At 40.1% G+C, this 20052-nt stretch overlaps 2 protein-coding genes across 4 annotated transcripts; both read left to right on the top strand.

Moving 5' to 3' along the window:
• Positions 1-400: 400 nt before the first annotated feature.
• On the top strand, positions 401-10150 carry vwa7 (von Willebrand factor A domain containing 7). Of its 3 annotated transcripts, none has more exons than XM_027280356.1 (17): positions 401-819; positions 2229-2511; positions 2638-2871; positions 3051-3147; positions 3835-3969; positions 4100-4295; positions 4481-4650; positions 5514-5626; positions 5745-5861; positions 6156-6362; positions 6941-7073; positions 7194-7346; positions 7465-7557; positions 7670-7950; positions 8851-8987; positions 9137-9296; positions 9440-10150. In XM_027280356.1, the coding sequence occupies exons 2-17, from the start codon at positions 2263-2265 to the stop codon at positions 9992-9994; spliced, it is 3030 nt and encodes a 1009-aa protein (XP_027136157.1). In that variant the 5' UTR covers positions 401-819; positions 2229-2262; the 3' UTR covers positions 9995-10150. The 3 variants fall into 3 exon arrangements, with proteins under 3 accessions (XP_027136157.1, XP_027136158.1, XP_027136156.1); XM_027280357.1 differs by having other exon boundaries at positions 401-926; positions 2233-2511; XM_027280355.1 differs by having other exon boundaries at positions 401-926.
• Positions 10151-10794: 644 nt separating this feature from the next.
• Positions 10795-17656, top strand: LOC104940530 (sodium- and chloride-dependent GABA transporter 2). Its single transcript, XM_019268205.2, has 14 exons — positions 10795-11170; positions 11251-11385; positions 12189-12329; positions 12624-12711; positions 12800-12932; positions 13015-13149; positions 13228-13331; positions 13479-13603; positions 14996-15108; positions 15192-15329; positions 15521-15623; positions 16115-16215; positions 16361-16531; positions 16883-17656. The coding sequence occupies exons 1-14, from the start codon at positions 11011-11013 to the stop codon at positions 16991-16993; spliced, it is 1758 nt and encodes a 585-aa protein (XP_019123750.2). The 5' UTR covers positions 10795-11010; the 3' UTR covers positions 16994-17656.
• Positions 17657-20052: the final 2396 nt, after the last annotated feature.

Here is a 20052-nt window from a genome sequence, read left to right as displayed (position 1 = left end):
TGCTGTCCAAATTGTGAGGTGGGGCATCCATGGATCAGAAGTGTTTGTCCAGTGTCCAGTTTTGGGTTTTTTTTGATAATGGGATAATTAGTGTTATTCACTTCACCTGTTAGTGGTCATAGTATTATGGCTGATTTTGGTCTGGACAACAACAGTATATTTCTTATAGTCATAGGGAGTTGAGAAACATGTCAGAACCAAACCCATGAAATAACAGAAGGCCAAAGGCCAACTACTCCAATCATTCACTCCATCTTCTTTTACAATGTTCACTCCAACAAACTGAAGTTCAACACTGTTGCTTGTGTTGGCTAGCAACTGATGTCCTCCTTTGCATTGCCGTTAGAAATGTGGGTAACTAGGGAGAGGGGAAAGGGTTTTAGGGTTTGCAGTTGTGAAAAGCAGTTTTTTTTGTTTGGTTTGTGAGGAAAAGAGAGTGATGGATGGGGGGCAGGGGTGTTGGGCAAGGCCTAGATTGAACACCCCGACTGGTAATATATGCGGCCCTATTGTGGTGAATCAATGCACCGTGCAATAATGGGGGCTAAGGAGGGCAAGGCTGTAGGGGAGCTATGACGAGATGTCTTCTGCTTCATGGTGTGTGCCCCCCTCACTAAGAAACACACCCAGGACCATGCAGTGTCAACTAGAAGAAACAAACTGCTTCTTCCATTGATATCTTGGTTGTTATTTTCGTTACTAAGAAGCTTGCCAGGCACAAGAGACCAAGGACAAACAAATGTGAAGACTCAATATTTTTGTTGCATTTTGTGGGACAGGAATGCAGTGATACTGGGCTTCTTCTGCTGACATGCTGCGGTAAAGGTTTACGTTGTTATATGAACGTACGTGTGTTGCGTTTCTCTCACTCTGAGAGCTGTAAAATGTAAATTCTGTGGTCTTGTGATCTGCACGGATGAACTGAGGTGAGAACATTTTTATTTTGTGTAGAAAATCTTAGATTATAAGTGCAGCATTAAGTTAATGTTTGCAGTTACCTTTGCAAATACAATATACAAACCACAGCTAAAACTAAAAATAGATAATATAGCATGCATTCATTTGTTCACTTCCTAGTTGATGTTATTGCAATGGCGATGAAGGAGGAAGGTTGCTGTGAAGTGACGCGCTAGATATTAATGTACTTAGACACCTGGTTGGTAGAAGTTTGTTGGTGGGCAAACTAAGCAAAAGATTATTTAAAAGTTTAAGTGAACCATAGTACACAAGTTATACATGTTAAAAAATTGTGCATCACTCCTGTAGAATGAGTGAAAGGAGGAGTATGTGGGCTCACAGTTTAAGAGACCAAGCCAATCAATTAAAAGGGATTTGCTGGATTGAGGCTGGCAGAGTGGAGGGAACAGTTGTTTATGGGCCCCCTGCTTTGTTTCAGTCTTCCCCTTGTGAAAGCACAGACTATGAGAACAAAACCAAAGTATTGTTTCTGGATAAAGATGACAACAGACAATAGGAGTCTCTGTACAGACAAGGCTGAGAAAAATGTGAGAGGAGTTGGGGAGGGAGAAGAGGAAGTTAGGGAGTGGGAAATGACAGAAAAGAACACATGGACGACTGGCACAAAACATTACTTAATTATAAGGGTTGGGTCACTTCATATCAGCAAGAAAAAAATACATTGTTCAGTTCAGCTCAATGTCTTTTATGGTTTGAACCAAATTTATTTTCAACATGCCTTTCCAACAGGCAGTTTCAGCTTCATGACTAACAAATAAATCATTCACAAAAATCTTGAAAGGACAAATTAGATTTAATAAAGCTGCCCTAATCCATATTTTATATAAACTTTGGTATCAATGTGCAATATGACAGGTGGTGCAATGACAAATAGAAACATTAAACAGACTGTTGACAAGTTGACCTTCTAGAACATAACAGGGCATTTAGGAGCCACAGAGTTGGGGGGAGACTAAAAGGGGTGTAAAAAGGAGGGTGAAATGACTCAGATTTTCCAGATGAATGCTAACACTGATCTATGTCTGCTAAAGGGGCAGTTACATACTGCCATATCAAATTTACACAGTCACTGACTAACGTACCATCCTAAATTTCAGGTATTTTTTTGTTTGGAAACAGGGACTTTCAAAAGATTTGTTTTGTCATGATTAGAAAGATTTCTTATGTAAATCTGCCATGCCCATTGAATGCCAGTGTATTTTGTATTGCAAATGACAGCAAAAAGTATTGTTTTACTTGATTTTATGCAGATAGGATGTGACCTAGTGACTCCATCTCCAAGACATGATGTCACAGGACAGAGGAAGAATTTGGCAAGGGAGTGGGAAGCATAAGCACCGGTTAATCCTTGCTTATCTTCTCCTCCTGGCTTCACCGTGCATGGGCTTCCTCCCAAACTTTTGGTCTCGAGTGTTAACGTTGTCCTGGGGCTCGCGCACACACCAGTGTATCACAGAGCAATCTATTCTCAATGTCACCCTGGAGACTCTGAGGGGCACTAATAAACACCACAGAAACCATGCAAGGGAACAGGTGAGCTGATGTCTGCAGTCATGATATTTATTGTATATTCAGTATAAAAAGTAAAATAAAATACCTACTTTCTATTATTTCTACTATATTTCAATGATTATAAAAAACAGCCTGTTTCCCTCCCAGACTAGACTGGGACGTTGCTTCTGGAGAGCGGTGGGAGAGGTGGTGAAGTCCAATGTGGCCATGGATTTCCTGAGCTCCACCAGGTCCAATCCCATCTATCACTTTGATTCAGAGCGCATTGACAGCTCCATGGTCATGTTACGGCAGTTCTGGGTTCAGACTCTGCTCTCAATACGAGCCAAAGAGTACCAAAGTGCTCGTCACAGCTTGGGTCAGCTATTTCACTCCCTGCAGGTACAGTGATGCTGTAATTAAGACACCGCTCTAACCACGACCATAGGTTTTAGTCCTGACTTTAGGTTTGTCTAAAAAGAGAGTCAGAGGATGTATGGATGAGGAAAGCACTGGAAGTTGACACCACAATACAGTTTGAAAAAAAGAGAAAGTAAGAAAGTAAACTTCTGTTTTGCCAGGATTTCTACAGCCACAGTAACTGGGTTGAGATGGGCCAGCGCTTCATTTACCTCCACCTGCTGCATCCAGAGGAGCCTGCCATCCCCGTGGCTAAAGGTAAAAACCACCAAATCACTTCTAAAGGTGATCCTAGGCCTAGAAGATGAGTCAGTATTCTCTGTAATCAACTTTCAGCTAATTTAGATTATGATTATATGATCTTATGATTTGATTTGATTTGATTATATATAGTAATTACTATTGTAATAATGATTTGATTCATTGACTGTATTGCCAGCTCTAATAATGGAATACATGTATTGTACATTCTCCAGATCAAAATACAAGACTGAATATGGCTGCACATAAACAAGAAGAACACATTTGGCGTTGATGGTCTCTAGTTTTTTAGATTACAAATGCCTGCAAATCTTGTAAAGACCAGGGATGTTTGTTACAACAATGGACTTGTAACTGTTAATTTCCTGGCAGCAAGAATGTGGACCCAAATGCAGGCACAGTACAACGATACACTAGGACAAAAGCTGGAATACTTGATACTGGGTACAAAAATTAACTGGCAACAAAAGACAGGAACAAGCAGATTAAATGCCATAGGGAGGGAAGGACAATCACAGTCACAGAGGCAGAAAGTGATTAATCTGAATTTAAAAAGGAGCTAAGTATATTATAATAATGATGGAACATCACAATTAGAACAGGCAAAAAACCTGTTTTTTTGCAGTCTGCAGCAACGATAATAACACTATTTGTGTGCTAACCTCGGTCCCTTTCTGTCCACAGAAGACACTCCTACCTGTATGGAGTGCTTCAGTATCACCTGTCGAGACAATCTCCTACCAAGACTGACAAACACACAGCAAGACTCCACGTTACTCACCACTGGCTACTTCAGCACTTTCCCTCCAAAACCTCAAGGTATGTCAGTGAGACGTGGTCATGGGCCCTTTCATTCAAATAGCATTTTCTATAAAGAATGATTTACTGACTTTTCACTTTTCAAACTCAACCTATAAAGCTTTAAAGATACTATTTCTTTTCTTTTTAGGCAAGTGTAGTCATGGAGGTATTCTGGACAGTAGCCGCTATATGGGGGCCAAAGGAGGCATCAATAAGGACAGCACCTCACCTCTCTTCTCCCCTCACCATTACCTGCATGTGGAAGCAGCCACTTTGGCTACTGAGGCCACCCTGAGTGTACTAAGAGATCTCAGAGACACTGTGGGCCATAAAACCTTCCTCAGGTAGGTTTTGACTAGCGTTTTACAGGTAGTTGTGGTATTTCCCCGAGGAGACCACACAGAGCCTACTTTAATTGTTTAATATGTTGGAATGAACTCATAAGTTGTTAATTAAACATTAAACCTTTGTTTCAGCTTTTTGCGTGTACGTGGTATGGCTTTATTACCTCTAAAACTTCCTCCAATAGGCTCTTTAGTGTGAAGCAGGCCCCTGCATTGGTGTTTGTCATGGACACGACAGGCAGCATGTTTGAGGAGATTTCTGCTGCTCGCTTTCGTGCCCACTCCATCATCCAGAGCCGAGCCAACAGCCCTGGGCAGCCTGGCACATTTCTACTTGTGCCCTTCCATGACCCAGGTGAGAGTGCACATATTAAAAATTAAATAACCATGGTAATGAAATAATGATTGAATGGTGACTGACTTAAGTCAACTTTACTGGCATGGGTGGAATAAAAAAGATGATATCTCTGGTTTCTTAAGTCCCAAATCAGTGGAGTACTCTTTTAAGGGAGGTCTTAATGCTACAGCATATATACTTATTATCCAACTTTGTGGTAACAGTTTGTGGAAAGTTCTATTCCACTTCAACATGACAAGACCGAAGTGTGTATAAATCCTGGAACGGTGACTGCAAGCCAGACCTTATATATGCTCTTATATAGTAGCAGCCTTTTGATTTGGAAAGAGATTTTTGACATCACATGCCCGTTATGTTTGGGTGTCCACATACTTTTGACCATGTAGTGCATCTTAAAGGAATAGTTTGCCCTGTCCAATGACAACATGGGTTTCCTGGCAACCTCACAGGAAGTTACTGCATCAGGCCAGTACATAACCAATAAAACCACAACATGTCGTTTTTACACTTTGGTATTTGTACGGGAAAAATGTACCCCCCCCATGTTTCCAGTCCCAATGCTAAGCTGAGGTTACCAGCTACTGACTGACAGTGGTGTCAGTCTTCTCATCTAACTCTCTCTGCAAGAGTTAATGAGTAAGAGGATTCCCCAAAACTATTCCTTTAGCCTAACTGACCTACTTTTTTATAGGTAAAGTCTACAGTCTGCCTTACCTCCTGTACTCCGTTACCAGCTTAATCAGGTCATCTGTGGAAATCATGTTGCTCTCCTGTTTGAAATAAAAGTTCTTCTATATTTTGTCTGAGTAATTTAATTAAGATTCAAAGCTTTTAAAAGTTATCTTTCTATGTATGTGCAGAGGTAGGACCAGTGCAGGAGACCGATGATCCAAACCAGTTCATGCAGTTCTTGGAGAACCTGATGGCACTGGGTGGAGGAGACGAACCAGAGATGTGCCTGTCTGCAGTACAGGTATATTTAGATTAGATAGAATATTTTGTTACACTTATGGTAATGTGCCTGAGTGTCTTCATGAGAATTACAAGCACACATGGCTGGTAAATTTTCATTTTGCTGTGTGTTTTTCCAGCTGGCACTCACTCACAGTCCACCACTGTCAGAGATCTTTGTATTCACTGATGCTTCCCCTAAAGACATCCACTTGTTTGATGCAGTGAAGGCCCTTGCACTCGAGAAACAGAGCAAGGTAGGTTTTAATTTGAAAGAATCTGTAAGCTATGTTATCTTCGGTATTGAACACATGCAGTTGTAATTTATGACTCTGAAGATGGTCAGCAAATAAGAAGCCTGTAGTATCAGATACTAGTTATATAACTTGAATGTTTTTTTCTGTAATAAACTTCATCAGTATGCCTCTTTTGCATGTCTCATCTTAAATAAACTGTGCACTAATTGTGGACAGAAACTGAAACAACAAAGGGACTCCCCCCCTTTTTTTAAGCTCAACCTTTGGTCGTGATATGAACTGATTTTCCCACAGGTGACATTTCTTCTAACTGAAGACCCCAACTATACAACAAAGAACAAATGGGGGAGGAGAAAGAGGAGGAGGGAGACTTTGTCGCCTGATCGTTTCTCTCTCTACTCGTCCCTGTCCTCCCTGTCAGGGGGACTGACAATATTCACGACCAACTCTGACATCCTTGATGTCTCTAGCATAGTGGAGGATAACACAGCTACAGACAAGGTACGGCAGTAAGATGTTTTGGTGGTGATCAACATTTTCCACGCTCAGTTAAACCAGACAAGTTGTTAAAGCAAAGGTGGCAACTACATTAGTGGTTCCTATTGTTTTTTATTTGATTAATTTCCTGGAGATTTATGATTCTAAAGGCCCAGGTCCCAGCAACTGGGGTAAATCATTACCAATGAGTGCCTGTTTTTATTAACATTTTGTCCACTTGGAGGCAGTAAAAACAAGCTGCAAGTTGACATAATAGCCTCATAAAGAGCAAGTAAGCAAACAGTTGCCTCTTTACACATACAGCAACATTATCATTCATTTAGAATCATGTTTCAACTGATCACCTGATGAATGCGAGTGCTCTTCTTTTGGCTTTGTTCTTCGGTTTCCGCTAAAAAAGATATGGCTGAATGCCTGTTAAGCCACCAACTAGGAGGGTTTAGTTATCGTAATATGTGTCTTCTTTACTGTGTCATGTGATATTGATTTATATTGCAGAAATATTGACTATATAATAGTGAAATAGATATTTCAAGTCTTGAGTGGAAACATGCATACATTTTTTTTACCTTCCTCCCCAGGTGACACTCCTCCATGTGGAAAGTGACCAAGAATTAATGTCGTCCCATTCCTTCAGAGTTGACAGCTCAGTAAAAAATGTCACATTACACGTCACTGGCATCCTGATAGAGTGTATAATTACTAGTCCATCAGGTAACTGCATTCTAGGGCTTATTTATATGTGATAAGTTATACATATATAATTCTTTGGGAACTGCACTTTGCATTCGATAATGAAATAAACTCAGTCGTTCATCTTCCTCTCTTTGTAAGACCTAAGCCAGTCTCTCCTGAGTCAGCAAGGCCCTCTGGCAGAGTTAAAGTCCTTCAAGGGTCTGTACCGCATCAGCCTGCTCTCTCCTATACAGCCAGGCCAATGGAAACTCCAAGCCAAGAGTGACGGACACCTCACATTCAATGTAATAGGTAAAGGGAAAAAAAACATGTTAGACATTAAGTAAATGTATAATTACCGCTACATTAGTTATCATGTAACTGTGCGTGTTCTGAGAAGAGCCAAAGACTTTTTGATCTGCACCCCCAGGTGACAGCAGTGTGGATTTCCTGTATTACTTTGCCACAGTAACCAATGAGACACATCCAGGTCTGGCCAGAATGGAGGGTAGTCCAGTTGCAGGTGAGGGATTGTGATTTTTTTTCTAGTATAATTTAGTGATGTATCAATCTCAGCACCAGGAATGTGCCTGCCTTTTAGCAAAACAGCTTTTTTGCTGATTAAATTTCCCCAGGGGTCCCTGCCTTTCTGGTGCTGGCTGTGACAGGCCTGCCTCCAGATGAGGAGGCGTCTTTTAGTCACGTGACGCTACTGGGAGCTGACGGGGAGAGCCTCCAGTGGGTGAAGCTGAACTCCTCCTCCTCCTCCTCCTACTCTATGGAGGAGCTGGTGGGATGGGTGGACTCTATTCCCAGAGTCCCCTTCTGTGTTCGACTAACAGGCCAAGACAGCAGAGGAAACAAGCTGGAGAGGGTTTCCACAGAGATGGTTCAACCCACTCACATTCAGATACAGGTAATTGTAATGCTAAGGGAGACATGTGCCGCCCTCTGGATAGAATTTAATTTTTTTTTACTGGTAATAAATTATCTATCAAATAATTTCAGTTATGTGCCATAAAAAGCGACCACTCCTCATGTGAAAGGTGTCACAAATTGTGACAAATCCACAGAGCATTTTCACCTCTGTAGTCCTCAGCTTTAAGGAGCATTTTAGCATCTTTTAGCTAATTGTTTTGATTTAATTGTCCACAACCTTACTGTTTCGATTCAGCCATTTCTCAGACGCAGCAGGCAGCTAAACTGCTGGTTGTGCTACATTTTCTAGCTCCAGTTCATCCTGTTATAGAATTTTCTATCCTTAGGTTACTCGAGGTCACGTGTGGGCCTTGAGGTCCTCGGCAGTGTTAGTTGTTTGGCTTTGATTGAGAACAGTAGGTGCCAGTCTATCTCAACACTGGTCGAAGAGACCTATTGTTGCCTTCTTAGACATAATAGATAGCTTGCCGTTGACATGTCTCCAGACTAGAATATGTTGACAATAACACCTGCATGAGTTAAAACATTCTCTTTGACTAATTATGGGTGTATAGTATTTGTGGTGTTATCTTGGAGTTTAAAGTCTATCCACCAGGATAAGTTCGTCAGAATGTGAGACCGACTCAGGCACTTCTGATGAACTTTGAGAGTGTCTCTAATTCTCCTTGGCCAAGCGTCAATAAATAATACAGCATAAGACATCAGAGGGTCCTGAACACTTGAACTCTTCCTTCCTGACTTCACCATTGACCTTTGACTTCAGCAATTTCTCCACAACACATACATATAGTATCTCACCTTTCAAACTTTTCCATACAACTTTGCAGTGGTGGATTGGTGGTGGTCTTTCATAGTTTATGCCTCTGTATCTCTGCAGGTGTTGTCTGTCCCCCGCCTGGTACCTGGTCACAGCACAACGGTAGACTTTGAAATCCTGAATTATGGCCCGGCCCGACTCCTCAGTCTAACAGCTGATGATGACTGTGGATATCTTCAGAACAGGAGCCCATACAGGTAGAGCAGAAAACAGAAAAAAAAAGAACAAATCTGGTTCAGCCACTGAGTGAAGAGCAAGACTATTTAGCTGTGTAATTTTTTATTTGACTTTACAATCATGTACTGTATATATATTTCTTCTTTAAGTCTGAGTTGTTGTCCCTCAGGTTCCATGTTGCAGAACAAGGATCTTTCCGTGGTCAGGTGGACCTCTACACTCCCGTCACAGCTCAGGAAGGGGTGACTGTCACCCTTACACTCACTGTGCGCGCTCTTGACTCTCCGGACTCAAATTACGCAGTGGCCTACTTGACTGTGGTCCCACCGGTGAGCATGAACTGAAACTAATAAAATATAATCTGCTTGTTATTTTATACAGTCTCTTGTACACATGTACCGATCATGCATTAAAATGTTGAAATTGTCACTGAATTTTCTGTGTACGGCACTGACATCTCTTCCTCTTTCAGGAATCTGACACGTCCCCACCATCCTGCTCTGCTGCACTTGTACAATCTACCTGTCGGTCCATTTGCAATGAGTCTCACTGGAGTGTATCTCTGGTTGTGACAGACAGGGGGCGCTCCGGCCTTGCTACCCTCCAGCTACAGGAGGGTGAAGGCATTCTGACTTTGTTCCACAGCCCCCCACCCACAGAGGACAGCTTAGTAGAACCCCAGCCCGACCCTGAGTGGCAACAAGCACACAGGGACCAGACAACCAGTGGAGGGCACCACCTTCATGAAAATGCCAGATTAGAGAAAGGAGACCCCCCTTTGAATGTATCTGAATGGGTACTAGACACATCTCAGCCACTGTGGGTGAGGTACGCATCCAGCTGCTGCTCTGCTCAGGCAGAGCTGTTGGTGTGGGACAAAGCTGGAAATATGAAGCGCTGCCAACTAACATCTGGCAAGCAAAGGCAGCTACAAGACAGGAGTACAGAAACCAGTGACGTGGGACGTATTAAACTCACAGATGTCTTTTTCTTGGTGTTGTGTCTGCTGTGGTCTTCTCTGCTTTAGGTCGATGTGATTACAACAATTTTTTGCAGGTCAAACTAATGTATGTGTTGATCACTGGATCCCAGCAGCCCTCACAAAGAGCTACACAGAAAAAGATTGAAGTTTAAAGTCTTTTATTAAAGTTTATTTTGGAAGCCACAGAGAAGGAGACTGAAATTGTCATTTGAAATATGTGCACTTAATGGAAAGAAACATGTCTTACTGTCACTTTTAAAGGTGTACTGAATGAAGAATGACTCACTCTACTGTTTTCATTATTTGCATTTGTATCTTCTGAACATCTAATATTACACAGAACTCACACTACCATGGAGTGAAGGCTTTACATTTATTTTTATTTGCCTTGCAGTTTGCAGGACATAGAGGCCTAACAATGTGTAACTGTGTCAAACATAAAATAATAGCACACCTGTCTTACGGGTTACTAGTTGATGCGTACCGGTGATCATGTGCGTGACGAAATACAACAGCAGTTAAGAACAAATATATCAATAAATATAAAGTTAAGCTGGATGAAGATATATGTAGAAGAACAAAATATGAATAATGCAACCTTCACATATGCTCTTAAATAACTGTCCTGTCATTCATATGACATCTTTCAAAACCTGGCTGTGTAGATGACTGACAGACAGTTTGGTGAAGATTATCTTAGTACTGCGGCAAGCATGCATGCATTTTTGTCTCGCCATATTTCAGAAAACTATAAAGTATATGGAGGAACACATGAGAAATATTTGAGCGAAAGCACAAGACAAGAAATTTATGCATGTGGGAAAAAAAAAACAATATCAAGGTAAGAACAGTACTTTTCTAATTTGTTCTTTGTTCAGATTATGCCTATCATGCTCAGCCTGGAGATAATTCCCACAGAGAACTGATTAACTAGTGAGGCAGTTTCTCATTACATAAGGCAGCTGCTTTTTACACGATATAGGATTAAGAATTAATGTAAGCCAGAGCAAACCTGGACACCTGGTTAAGAGCAAAGCTGGGTTCTGACTGAAATTTTGGGCATGTTGAATAAAAAATATGCAGCAAAAGGCAAGGAAGCAAAGGTGGAGGAAAGAGGACACTGGGGCAATAAATTGGAGTTTCTCCTAGCTGTGGCAGGAAATGTTGTCGGCCTGGGCAATGTGTGGAGGTTTCCTTACCTCTGCTACAAAAATGGAGGGGGTAAGAAAATAGATGATATGACAGTCACTACTTGTTACATTAAATCTGTGGTACATGTATTGTATGCTTTGTAAATCCAGGTGCATTCCTGGTGCCATATCTGGTATTTGTGGTGACCTGTGGCGTACCATTGTTCCTGCTTGAGACGAGCATTGGCCAGTACACCCAGGAGGGCGCCATCACTTGCTGGAGGAAGTTGTGCCCGTTGGCAGAAGGTCAAACTTTCAATTACAAAAGTTAAATGTTTCAGTTTCAATATTCTTTTTTTTTTTTCTGACATTTATAGGTTAACACAGGGTCAACAGTGCAAAGAAATGTCGAATGATTAAAATATAACACTATATAAATATGAGAACGAGGATTGTGTAAAAGTGAAAAGTGTTGTGCTGATGAAAGATAAATTTTCACGACTAGCAGAACTCAGTTTTGGATGTAGAAGATGTACAAGTACAAGGCAAACATTGACAAAAGTAACAACATAGCCTCTGTGAGCCTCATTTAATGGTTTAAAATAAATTAATATTTAAACAAAGGTCTGGGCTACAAAAAACCTCTCTGGTTAGGCTGCATCGATTGAATTATTATTATTTTTAACTGCCCATTATCAATATATTGAGTCGTTTCGTTAGTATTGCTATTGTCTTTGTTATTATACTATTATTATTACTTATTAACTATTATCATCATCATGATTGTACCATGAACACATTACAGATAAGAATATTTCTTTACAACATAAAAACTGTACCACAATAGACATTTTTGAATATTGCTCATTAATTTCATACTGGTCTCTTCTCATGGTCTCCTACAACATTGCGTGTTTTTATCATTTCCACTATAGTTTTATGCAATAAATAAGGAAAAATAAACTGCTGTTTTTTTCACTTTTCTTTTCTATATATCTATCACTTTATCTTAGGGAAACAACAAACAGCTTAGATCATGGATAAGGCATAAATAGAGAAGGTTTAGTGATGTTTGTCTAAAAGAGAAAGTACCATATCTGACCCTGCAGGTATCGGCTATGGTGGGCAGGTGATCCTCTTGTACACCTGTATGACCTACATCATTCTTCTTTCCTGGGCTCTGCTCTACCTGGTGTTCTCCTTTAGTCCCCAGCTGCCATGGGCCACCTGCAACAACTACTGGAACACAGGTAAACAGAAAGCGCCATGGCATTGGGGTTGTCAATTGCATAATGAACTGATGTTGCGATAGCAGATATCAATGTGAGTGAATTTTTAATTGATGAAAACCCTCCAGTGTTTTAATTTTGCAAAGAATGGGCAAAGCAGACCAACAGCGTCCCGAGACTTTTGGTGACTTTCAGTCCCTAATACAGGATAATTTCCAGAAACATTGGATTCTACATTTACTATAATACAACTGGAAAAATGTTTTATCATACCCTTCCTGCCTCATGACTTCCCCTCATCTCTTATCCTTTCAGATGACTGTGTAGACTTTACAACACGAAATAACACCTTTGAATGGACCAACCAGACTGACACAACCTCTGCTGCCACAGAATTCTGGGAGTAAGTCTGTACATTGACTAACAAACTAAGCCACTGGGATCTTAGAAATGTGGCAACTAACATTTTTGTCCATATTTTGTCCTTCTAGACGACGAGTGCTGGCTATCTCAGGGGGGATTGAGCAGATAGGCAGCATCAGGTGGGAGGTGCTGTTGTGTCTAATTGTTATGTGGATCATCTGCTACTTTTGTATCTGGAAAGGGGTCAGGTCTACAGGAAAGGTATTTACATAAATCCTAAAGCTGTGGTTAATGTGTATAAAGTACATATTTAAATGCCTGAATGATTTTTCATTTTTTACAGGTGGTGTACTTCACTGCTACCTTCCCCTATGTGATGTTGCTCATTCTATTGATCCGTGGACTCTCTCTTCCTGGAGCTCTACAAGGAGTGCTGTTTTATCTCCTGCCTGACCCCTCACAACTCACCAACCCTCACGTAGGAGCTTAATGATATATTGTAACAGTGTAGGGTTTTGTTTATACAAATGCACTCACTGTTTCTTTGTTTGAACAGGTTTGGATGGAGGCAGGGGCTCAGATCTTCTTCTCATACAGTGTGGGTGTGGGTTCCTTAACTGTGCTAGGCAGTTACAACACCTACAACAACAACTGCTATAAGTAAGTATTTATCAATGTGTGACTGATGTCATTAAAGTTATCAACTTTTCTGCCAAATGCGTCTGAGGATATTAAAAACCATGTTAAAAAATGACCAACTACATGCTATGAATTCATAGGGTATGCATGTTTTTTTCTGTTCTGTAGAGACTGTCTCTGGCTGTGTTTACTGAACAGTAGCACCAGCGTGGTAGCTGGGTTTGCGGTCTTCTCTGTGCTGGGATTCATGGCTCATGAGCAGGGTATTCCCATTGAAGAAGTGGCAGAGTCAGGTAGGTAGGCAGGTCGGAAACACGCAGCCACAGCTCACGCCTCCTGCAACCAGTGTTACAGTGCAGCACAACACGCGGGTGTCTTGTTGCAGTATAAGAACATGCTGCAGTCTCACAAGCAGTGGAGGTCTCCAGTTGGGAGGTTAGGCTTAGAAGTAGGCAAAGAAGGCAAAAAATAATTAGGTAGTTCAAGTTAAAGTGTAGTTAGCTTTCATTTCGTGGGGTTTGGTGTGTTTGAAAGAAGTCTGGTGAGAAAACTTTGAATTTGAGAAGTCTCAATAAAAGGTCACTTACTGGACATTTCCAAGAGAAAGCTTGATTTTTCAATAGTGTAAGCGCAAATGATGATATTTGACAATTCTTTTGAGCTTTTGTAACCACATGACCTCTATCATACAGTAGTATGAGATGCACACCTCGTACACGCCTTACCGAGGCTGGAAAGTAACTGACCAGATTCACTAAAAACTGTACTTATGTAAATGTTTGACGTGGTGTATATTCATTTTACTATATAAGCCTATTCTTAGCAAAAGGAGTATATTTTACTCCAATATAATTTGACGTGTATTGTTGGAGATGAAAAAAAAAGGAAAATACAAAATCAAAATAAGATAAGCTTATAAAAGATTAAAGCCATTATCCCTCTAAACCTCTCACAAGGTTTACATTTAAAAAAATCTCTAATCCTCCAATATTTCACCAAAAATAATCAAATATTACAGAAAAGTCAACATTTTCTGCCACATCATTCATCTTAATACTGTTGTACTGGTACTCTTACTTACAGGACTTCCTCTGCCACTGGTTTACAACAGCTAAAATCTTTGCTGCCATCTTGAGGACACCAATAGATATGATAAACACAGTAACAGTTCACCTAAGGACAGTTGGGAGTGTAGCGGTTGCATTGCATACATTCCTGCCTTGGTATAGGTGTGTATATTTTACAGGCCTGTTGGCAAGGAGATAGGTGTATGTGTGCAGGGCCGCTGAGAGGGCTGCTTTGTAGTTTTGGGGCCCTGCATGAATCTGAGTGAAGTGTGTACATGGATTCATACTGTAGATACACTTGTGCACACAAATATCTATGTGTCTAGTCAGATCCTTATTGTGCTCATGTTTCTTCACTCTCATCTCCTGCCTACCCAAATATTTACAGTGCAAACAATCACATAGACTCCATACCAGCATAATCTGCAGTTCTCTGCACTCCTGGAGTATCTTAAACTCCTTTGTGATTTCCAGGAACTTCCCCAATTCCATCCATCTTAAGAGACTGAGTAGGTTGTTGTTACTAGGTTGATGAGATATTAATCCTAAATTGGCTGGACATCAAAGGCAGATAGTAGAAGATGGCAACTCTTGCATTATTCTGATGTTGTTTCCCAGGTCCAGGCTTGGCGTTCATTGCATACCCTCAAGCTGTCGCCATGATGCCTCTTCCCCAACTGTGGTCCATCTGTTTCTTTATCATGCTCATTCTCTTGGGTCTGGACACACAAGTAAGATACATGTACATGAACTCTATTGGGAGAAGAAAATATGTACATTTGGAAATGTACTTACTCGTCCTTTCTCTGTGCAGTTTGTTGCCATGGAGGTGGTGATGACATCCATCATAGACATGTTTCCCACAAAAATGCGCAGGGCAGGCCGACGGGAACTTTTACTCCTCCTCTTCTGCCTCACATGCTTCCTCTCTCAGCTTGTCATGATAACTGAAGTCAGTATTTAGTGTTATATGTTAATGTATTATGTATTCATCCATCAATCCAAAATGCTTTCAGCTCATAATGACATTACAACATATAAGTTGAAATATTAAAGGAAGAAAAAAAGAATATATCTGAGGTTGACGTACAAAGTTAAATAAATAAATCGATGTCAAATAAATGTCTGTCTTGTTGTCTTCAGGGAGGGATGTACGTGTTCCAGATGTTTGACTACTACGCTTGTAATGGAGCCTGCATCCTCTTTCTCTGTGTGTTTGAGGCCCTGGCACTGGGGTGGCTCTTTGGTAGGTAATGCTGCTGCAAAATCAAAGCAGCAGAGTATGAGATATATTGCATATTTCTCCTCCAGGTCTACAGTCATACTCTTTACAACTAGTAAACTGACCTTTGTGTATGAAAACAAATTAAGTTCCTCTTTAAAGGTCTGGCTCTGTTTAAAGAATATGGCACATATGTAATATAATATGCATAGTTCTGATTTCATCAGTGTGTAGTCACCTGGAAATGAGAATTGTTATCTTTTTGTTGTCTTAGAATAAGCTACAGTCCCCCATGTTTCTACTGTAGCCCAGAACAGACAAACCAAACACTGGTTCCAGCATTCTGTGTGTTTTGCAGCCATCGTAGTTTCATGCTTGAAATAGAAAGGTGGAGGGCACTGCAAATCTGCAGCTACACCATTAGATGACACTAAATCCTACACACGGGTCCTTAAAAACATCTAGCTTCATCTGGTTGTTATATACTCTTTATCCATCTTAATCTCCTTTAAAAGGGACAGAGCGGTTGTATGACATCATAAAGGACATGACAGGTGTGACTGCCAACCCGTTCTTTAAAGTCTGCTGGCGTTACCTCACTCCGCTGGTCTCACTGGTGAGTCGGGCATTTTGCATATAATCTCCATGTCCACCTGAACTCCTTATGCACTCCACTGTAAACTTTGAACTTTAATGTTAGATGAAGCTGTTATGCTGAAATGTCTAGACAACCACTGCATCTCTTCATGTTGTTTTCTCAGGGCTCTTTTATATCTTCTTTGGTTTGGTACCAGCCTCTGACCTTTAACCGCTGGTATGTGTACCCAACCTGGGCGTACGTGGTAGGTTGGGTACTGGCCCTCTCCTCTATTCTGACTGTGCCGGGTTGGGCGCTGTATAAACTGGCAACCGGGAATGGCAGTCTGAGTCAGGTGGGAATTCAATATCCTTATTTCAGGAAATGACATACATATATTAAGTAAAATGAATTAATTATATATATTTAAATCTAATTGTATGGGTATACTCTATAATCCAACTGACTGTGGACAGAATCCTTAAATCAGCTGCCATTTAAAACCAATGATCAAAGATCAATGCATGTTCTTAATGATTCCTTTTTTTCTTAAAATATAAATGCAAGTTATTAGCTTATACTTATCACCTTACCTGTATACTCATCTGTTTCACCACAATGCAAAAAAACATATAATAAGACCACCAAAAAATAATGTAATAGAGGTTCACGTTTCAATCACTGAATGTTTTTCTCACTTTCTTAGCGTTTCCATCATCTGTGCCAATCTGACCCTGGCTGCTCCTTGACCTTGAAAAGAGAAACCGAGCTGCAGAAGATCTGTGGGGACGATCCGCATCAGTCCACTATCAGTTGATATGAAGATTACTTGATTCTGAACTCTTTGTCAACTGTTACGTGTAATGTTTATGCATCTCATAACAAAATCAATTTCAAAAGGAGAAAAAACACAAAGTGCAGAACATTTTCTGTTACCATGGAGCTCAAAAGGAGATATATGGAACAAAACTATTTTCATTGATTTGAGGAGCAGGACACAGTCCTTTCAGGTTGCTCACATGTGCATCAAAACTCTTCAGTTTCCATGGTGGCGGCTGGATTATTTGAAGTGAACTCACTGTAGACAAATATTATGACATGGCTCAATTTGAAAAGATTCATATGATACACACACACACACACAAAAAAAGTATGTTCTTTGTGTATCGCTTTATTTAAATACCTTAAAATTATGACAAATATACACTGTATAAACCACTTTCAATTTAGGAAATGTGTGCATTGCTGGCAGAAGCACAAAGCACAAAGAAATGGAAAACAGAAGAAGAAAAAAAATCATAAACATACCACATGCATATAACCACTTAATCAACATACTTCTATACTTAAAACCGCCAATCTCTCAAACTCACAATGCAAACTGTTACTGTTTTCCATCTTTGAAATCATCAAAACCATCTACAGATGATCACATGACGCCAACAAGTAGAGGCAATGCGCAAAAAAAAAAAAAAAAAAATATCAAAGTGAAAGCAGACAACAAAGATGCTGCGTGAAAGGAAGTGGGATGAGTGAATATTCTGGAAGTGCTGTGTTGAATTCATAAGGTGTGCGATTGATTTGTTGTAAAATGACAATAAACTACATGAGTAGGATACTGTGTGATGATGAGGTGTGAATATGAAGAAGAGTTTTTAAGGCTTTGTTGAAAAGCATTTGGATAGAAGTCCTTGCTGCAATCCAGTGTAGTGCACTTTGTGATGTCACAGAGAAATTGACACAGAGCGCCTGGTTGTGCCTCAAGTATTATCGGTTTCCTTAGTGCCATTTTTCTGGGAATCTTTAGCTTTAGCTGTGTTGTTTTGAAGGCAGCAATCTTGATCTCGTATCAGAGAGATACTTCTCTCTCGGGTAAAGCAGTTCATAAAGTCCATCTATCTATTATCTGTAACCGCTTAGGGTCACAGTGGGCCTGGAGCCTATCCCAGCTGGGATGCTGCCAACGTAAAATGTTAATAAAAAAAACAATGCAATGATATGCAAATCCCTTTTAGCCTATATTTAACTGAATACAGTACAAGGACAGTACAAAGATATTCAATGTTCAAACTGATAAACCTTTTTTTGTAAATAATCTAACGTCTCTTTTGAATTTTGTGCTTCCTAATGTGGAACACATTTTCAACGAGAGACAAGTCTGGACTGCACAAAGGCCAGTTTAGTACCTGCACTCTTTTACTACAAAGCCACGCTGTTGTCACACATAGCAGAACGTGGCTTGGCATTGCGTTGCTGAAATAAGCAGGGACATCCATCCCTGAAAGAGATGTCACCATATGGCTACATAGAAGTACCTTTCAGCATTAATGGTGCCTTCACCAGATGTGCAAGTCACCCATCACGCCATGGACACTAACGCGTCACCATCACAGACGGTGGCATTTTTCCCCTTTTTAGCCTGGAGGACATGACGTCCATGATTCACAAAAACAATTTGGAATGTAGACTCATCAGACCACAGCACACCTTTCCGCTCTCCGTCAGTCCATCTCAGATGAGCTCTGGCCCAGAGAACTCGGTGTTCAAGAACACATGTAGTATTATCCTTTATACAATTGTGTATTTGTATTTCCCCTTTTGGTTCTCCATATAAACATAACAGCCATGTAACAGGACCCGTGTTCTTAATATTAAAAGAAGCTCTCTGCCACTGAGCTATATCCCCTTTATGACATTGTTAAAACTGCCTGATCCATTTTTTAATTAGTGACTTGGATATTTGATTTCATGTGAATTCATCAATTACTTTAAGATCTCTTCCTTTGTGTCGAATAATGTAATCTGTAGATTCAAAATGTTTCCTTTGTCACCTTTTTGTGTGGAAGATGGCATGTGATCAATACCAAAGGTTTGTGGACATACGGATATAAATTACATAAAATGGATGGATTACTCTTCTGGTTAGTCCGGAGAGTGAGTGTCTAGTCATTGGCTAGTTAACATTTCTTGTGCGAATGGCATATTTGTGCTCTGCTTGTCTTGTCTTTTTGTTCTTACAATATAAAGAAACTTCAGTTATGAGATGAAAATCCATAAATGTCTCGCTCTGTGTTACATTTGTGCAATGTTTACGACGATCACACTTGTAGCATCCCTTTTGTTTGGACACAATCGTGTTATTGAACCTCGCTCCATCTTCGTTTCTGACCTAAATTATTTTGTCTCTTGTTGTCCCTGTCCCAGCTTTCTTGGAACATGTAGCAGATTTTCAAATTCAGAATGCATGTAGTTTATCAGACATTCGAACATGTAATATCTTGTCTTTGTATTATGAATGTAGGTCAAAAGGGATTTGCAAATGATCACATTCTTTATTCATGTATGTTTTACACAGCATCCCAACTTTTTTAGTTTGTACTAGGGAATGCATTTATTGTATTTATTAATTTATTTATAATTCATTTTATGTCATTTCCCTGAATTAAGTTGATCTGATTTGACAAAGAACTGACCAGCTGAACTAACTAATACATATTCTGCAACTAATACATACTGTAGTTGTCATTAGGGCTGGGCGATAAAATGACCTTAATATGGGATTGTGATAAAATTTGAATTTGCTGATGGTAACATGACGTCAAAGTCCAGATTAAGACCAACCCTGAGGGAAGACGCAACATATTTTTTCTGTCACCTGAAGAGGTGTCATCCCAGCAACCACATCATCATCATCATCATCATATCTTAAGGTTCAACTGATTTGGTTTTGTTATGGCAGACAAAGCATGCAGACAAAGTTAAAGGTTTTCATTTAGATCTAATATATATATATATATATATATATAGATATAATATTATATATATATATATATATATATATAGATATATATATATAATATATATATGATCGGTGGT

The sequence above is a fragment of the Larimichthys crocea genome, chromosome VII (genome assembly GCF_000972845.2).
Source record: "Larimichthys crocea isolate SSNF chromosome VII, L_crocea_2.0, whole genome shotgun sequence".
NCBI lineage: Eukaryota > Metazoa > Chordata > Actinopteri > Sciaenidae > Larimichthys > Larimichthys crocea.
The sequence above is the reverse complement of the archived record's forward strand: the minus strand, read 5'-3'. Positions and strand labels throughout refer to the sequence as shown.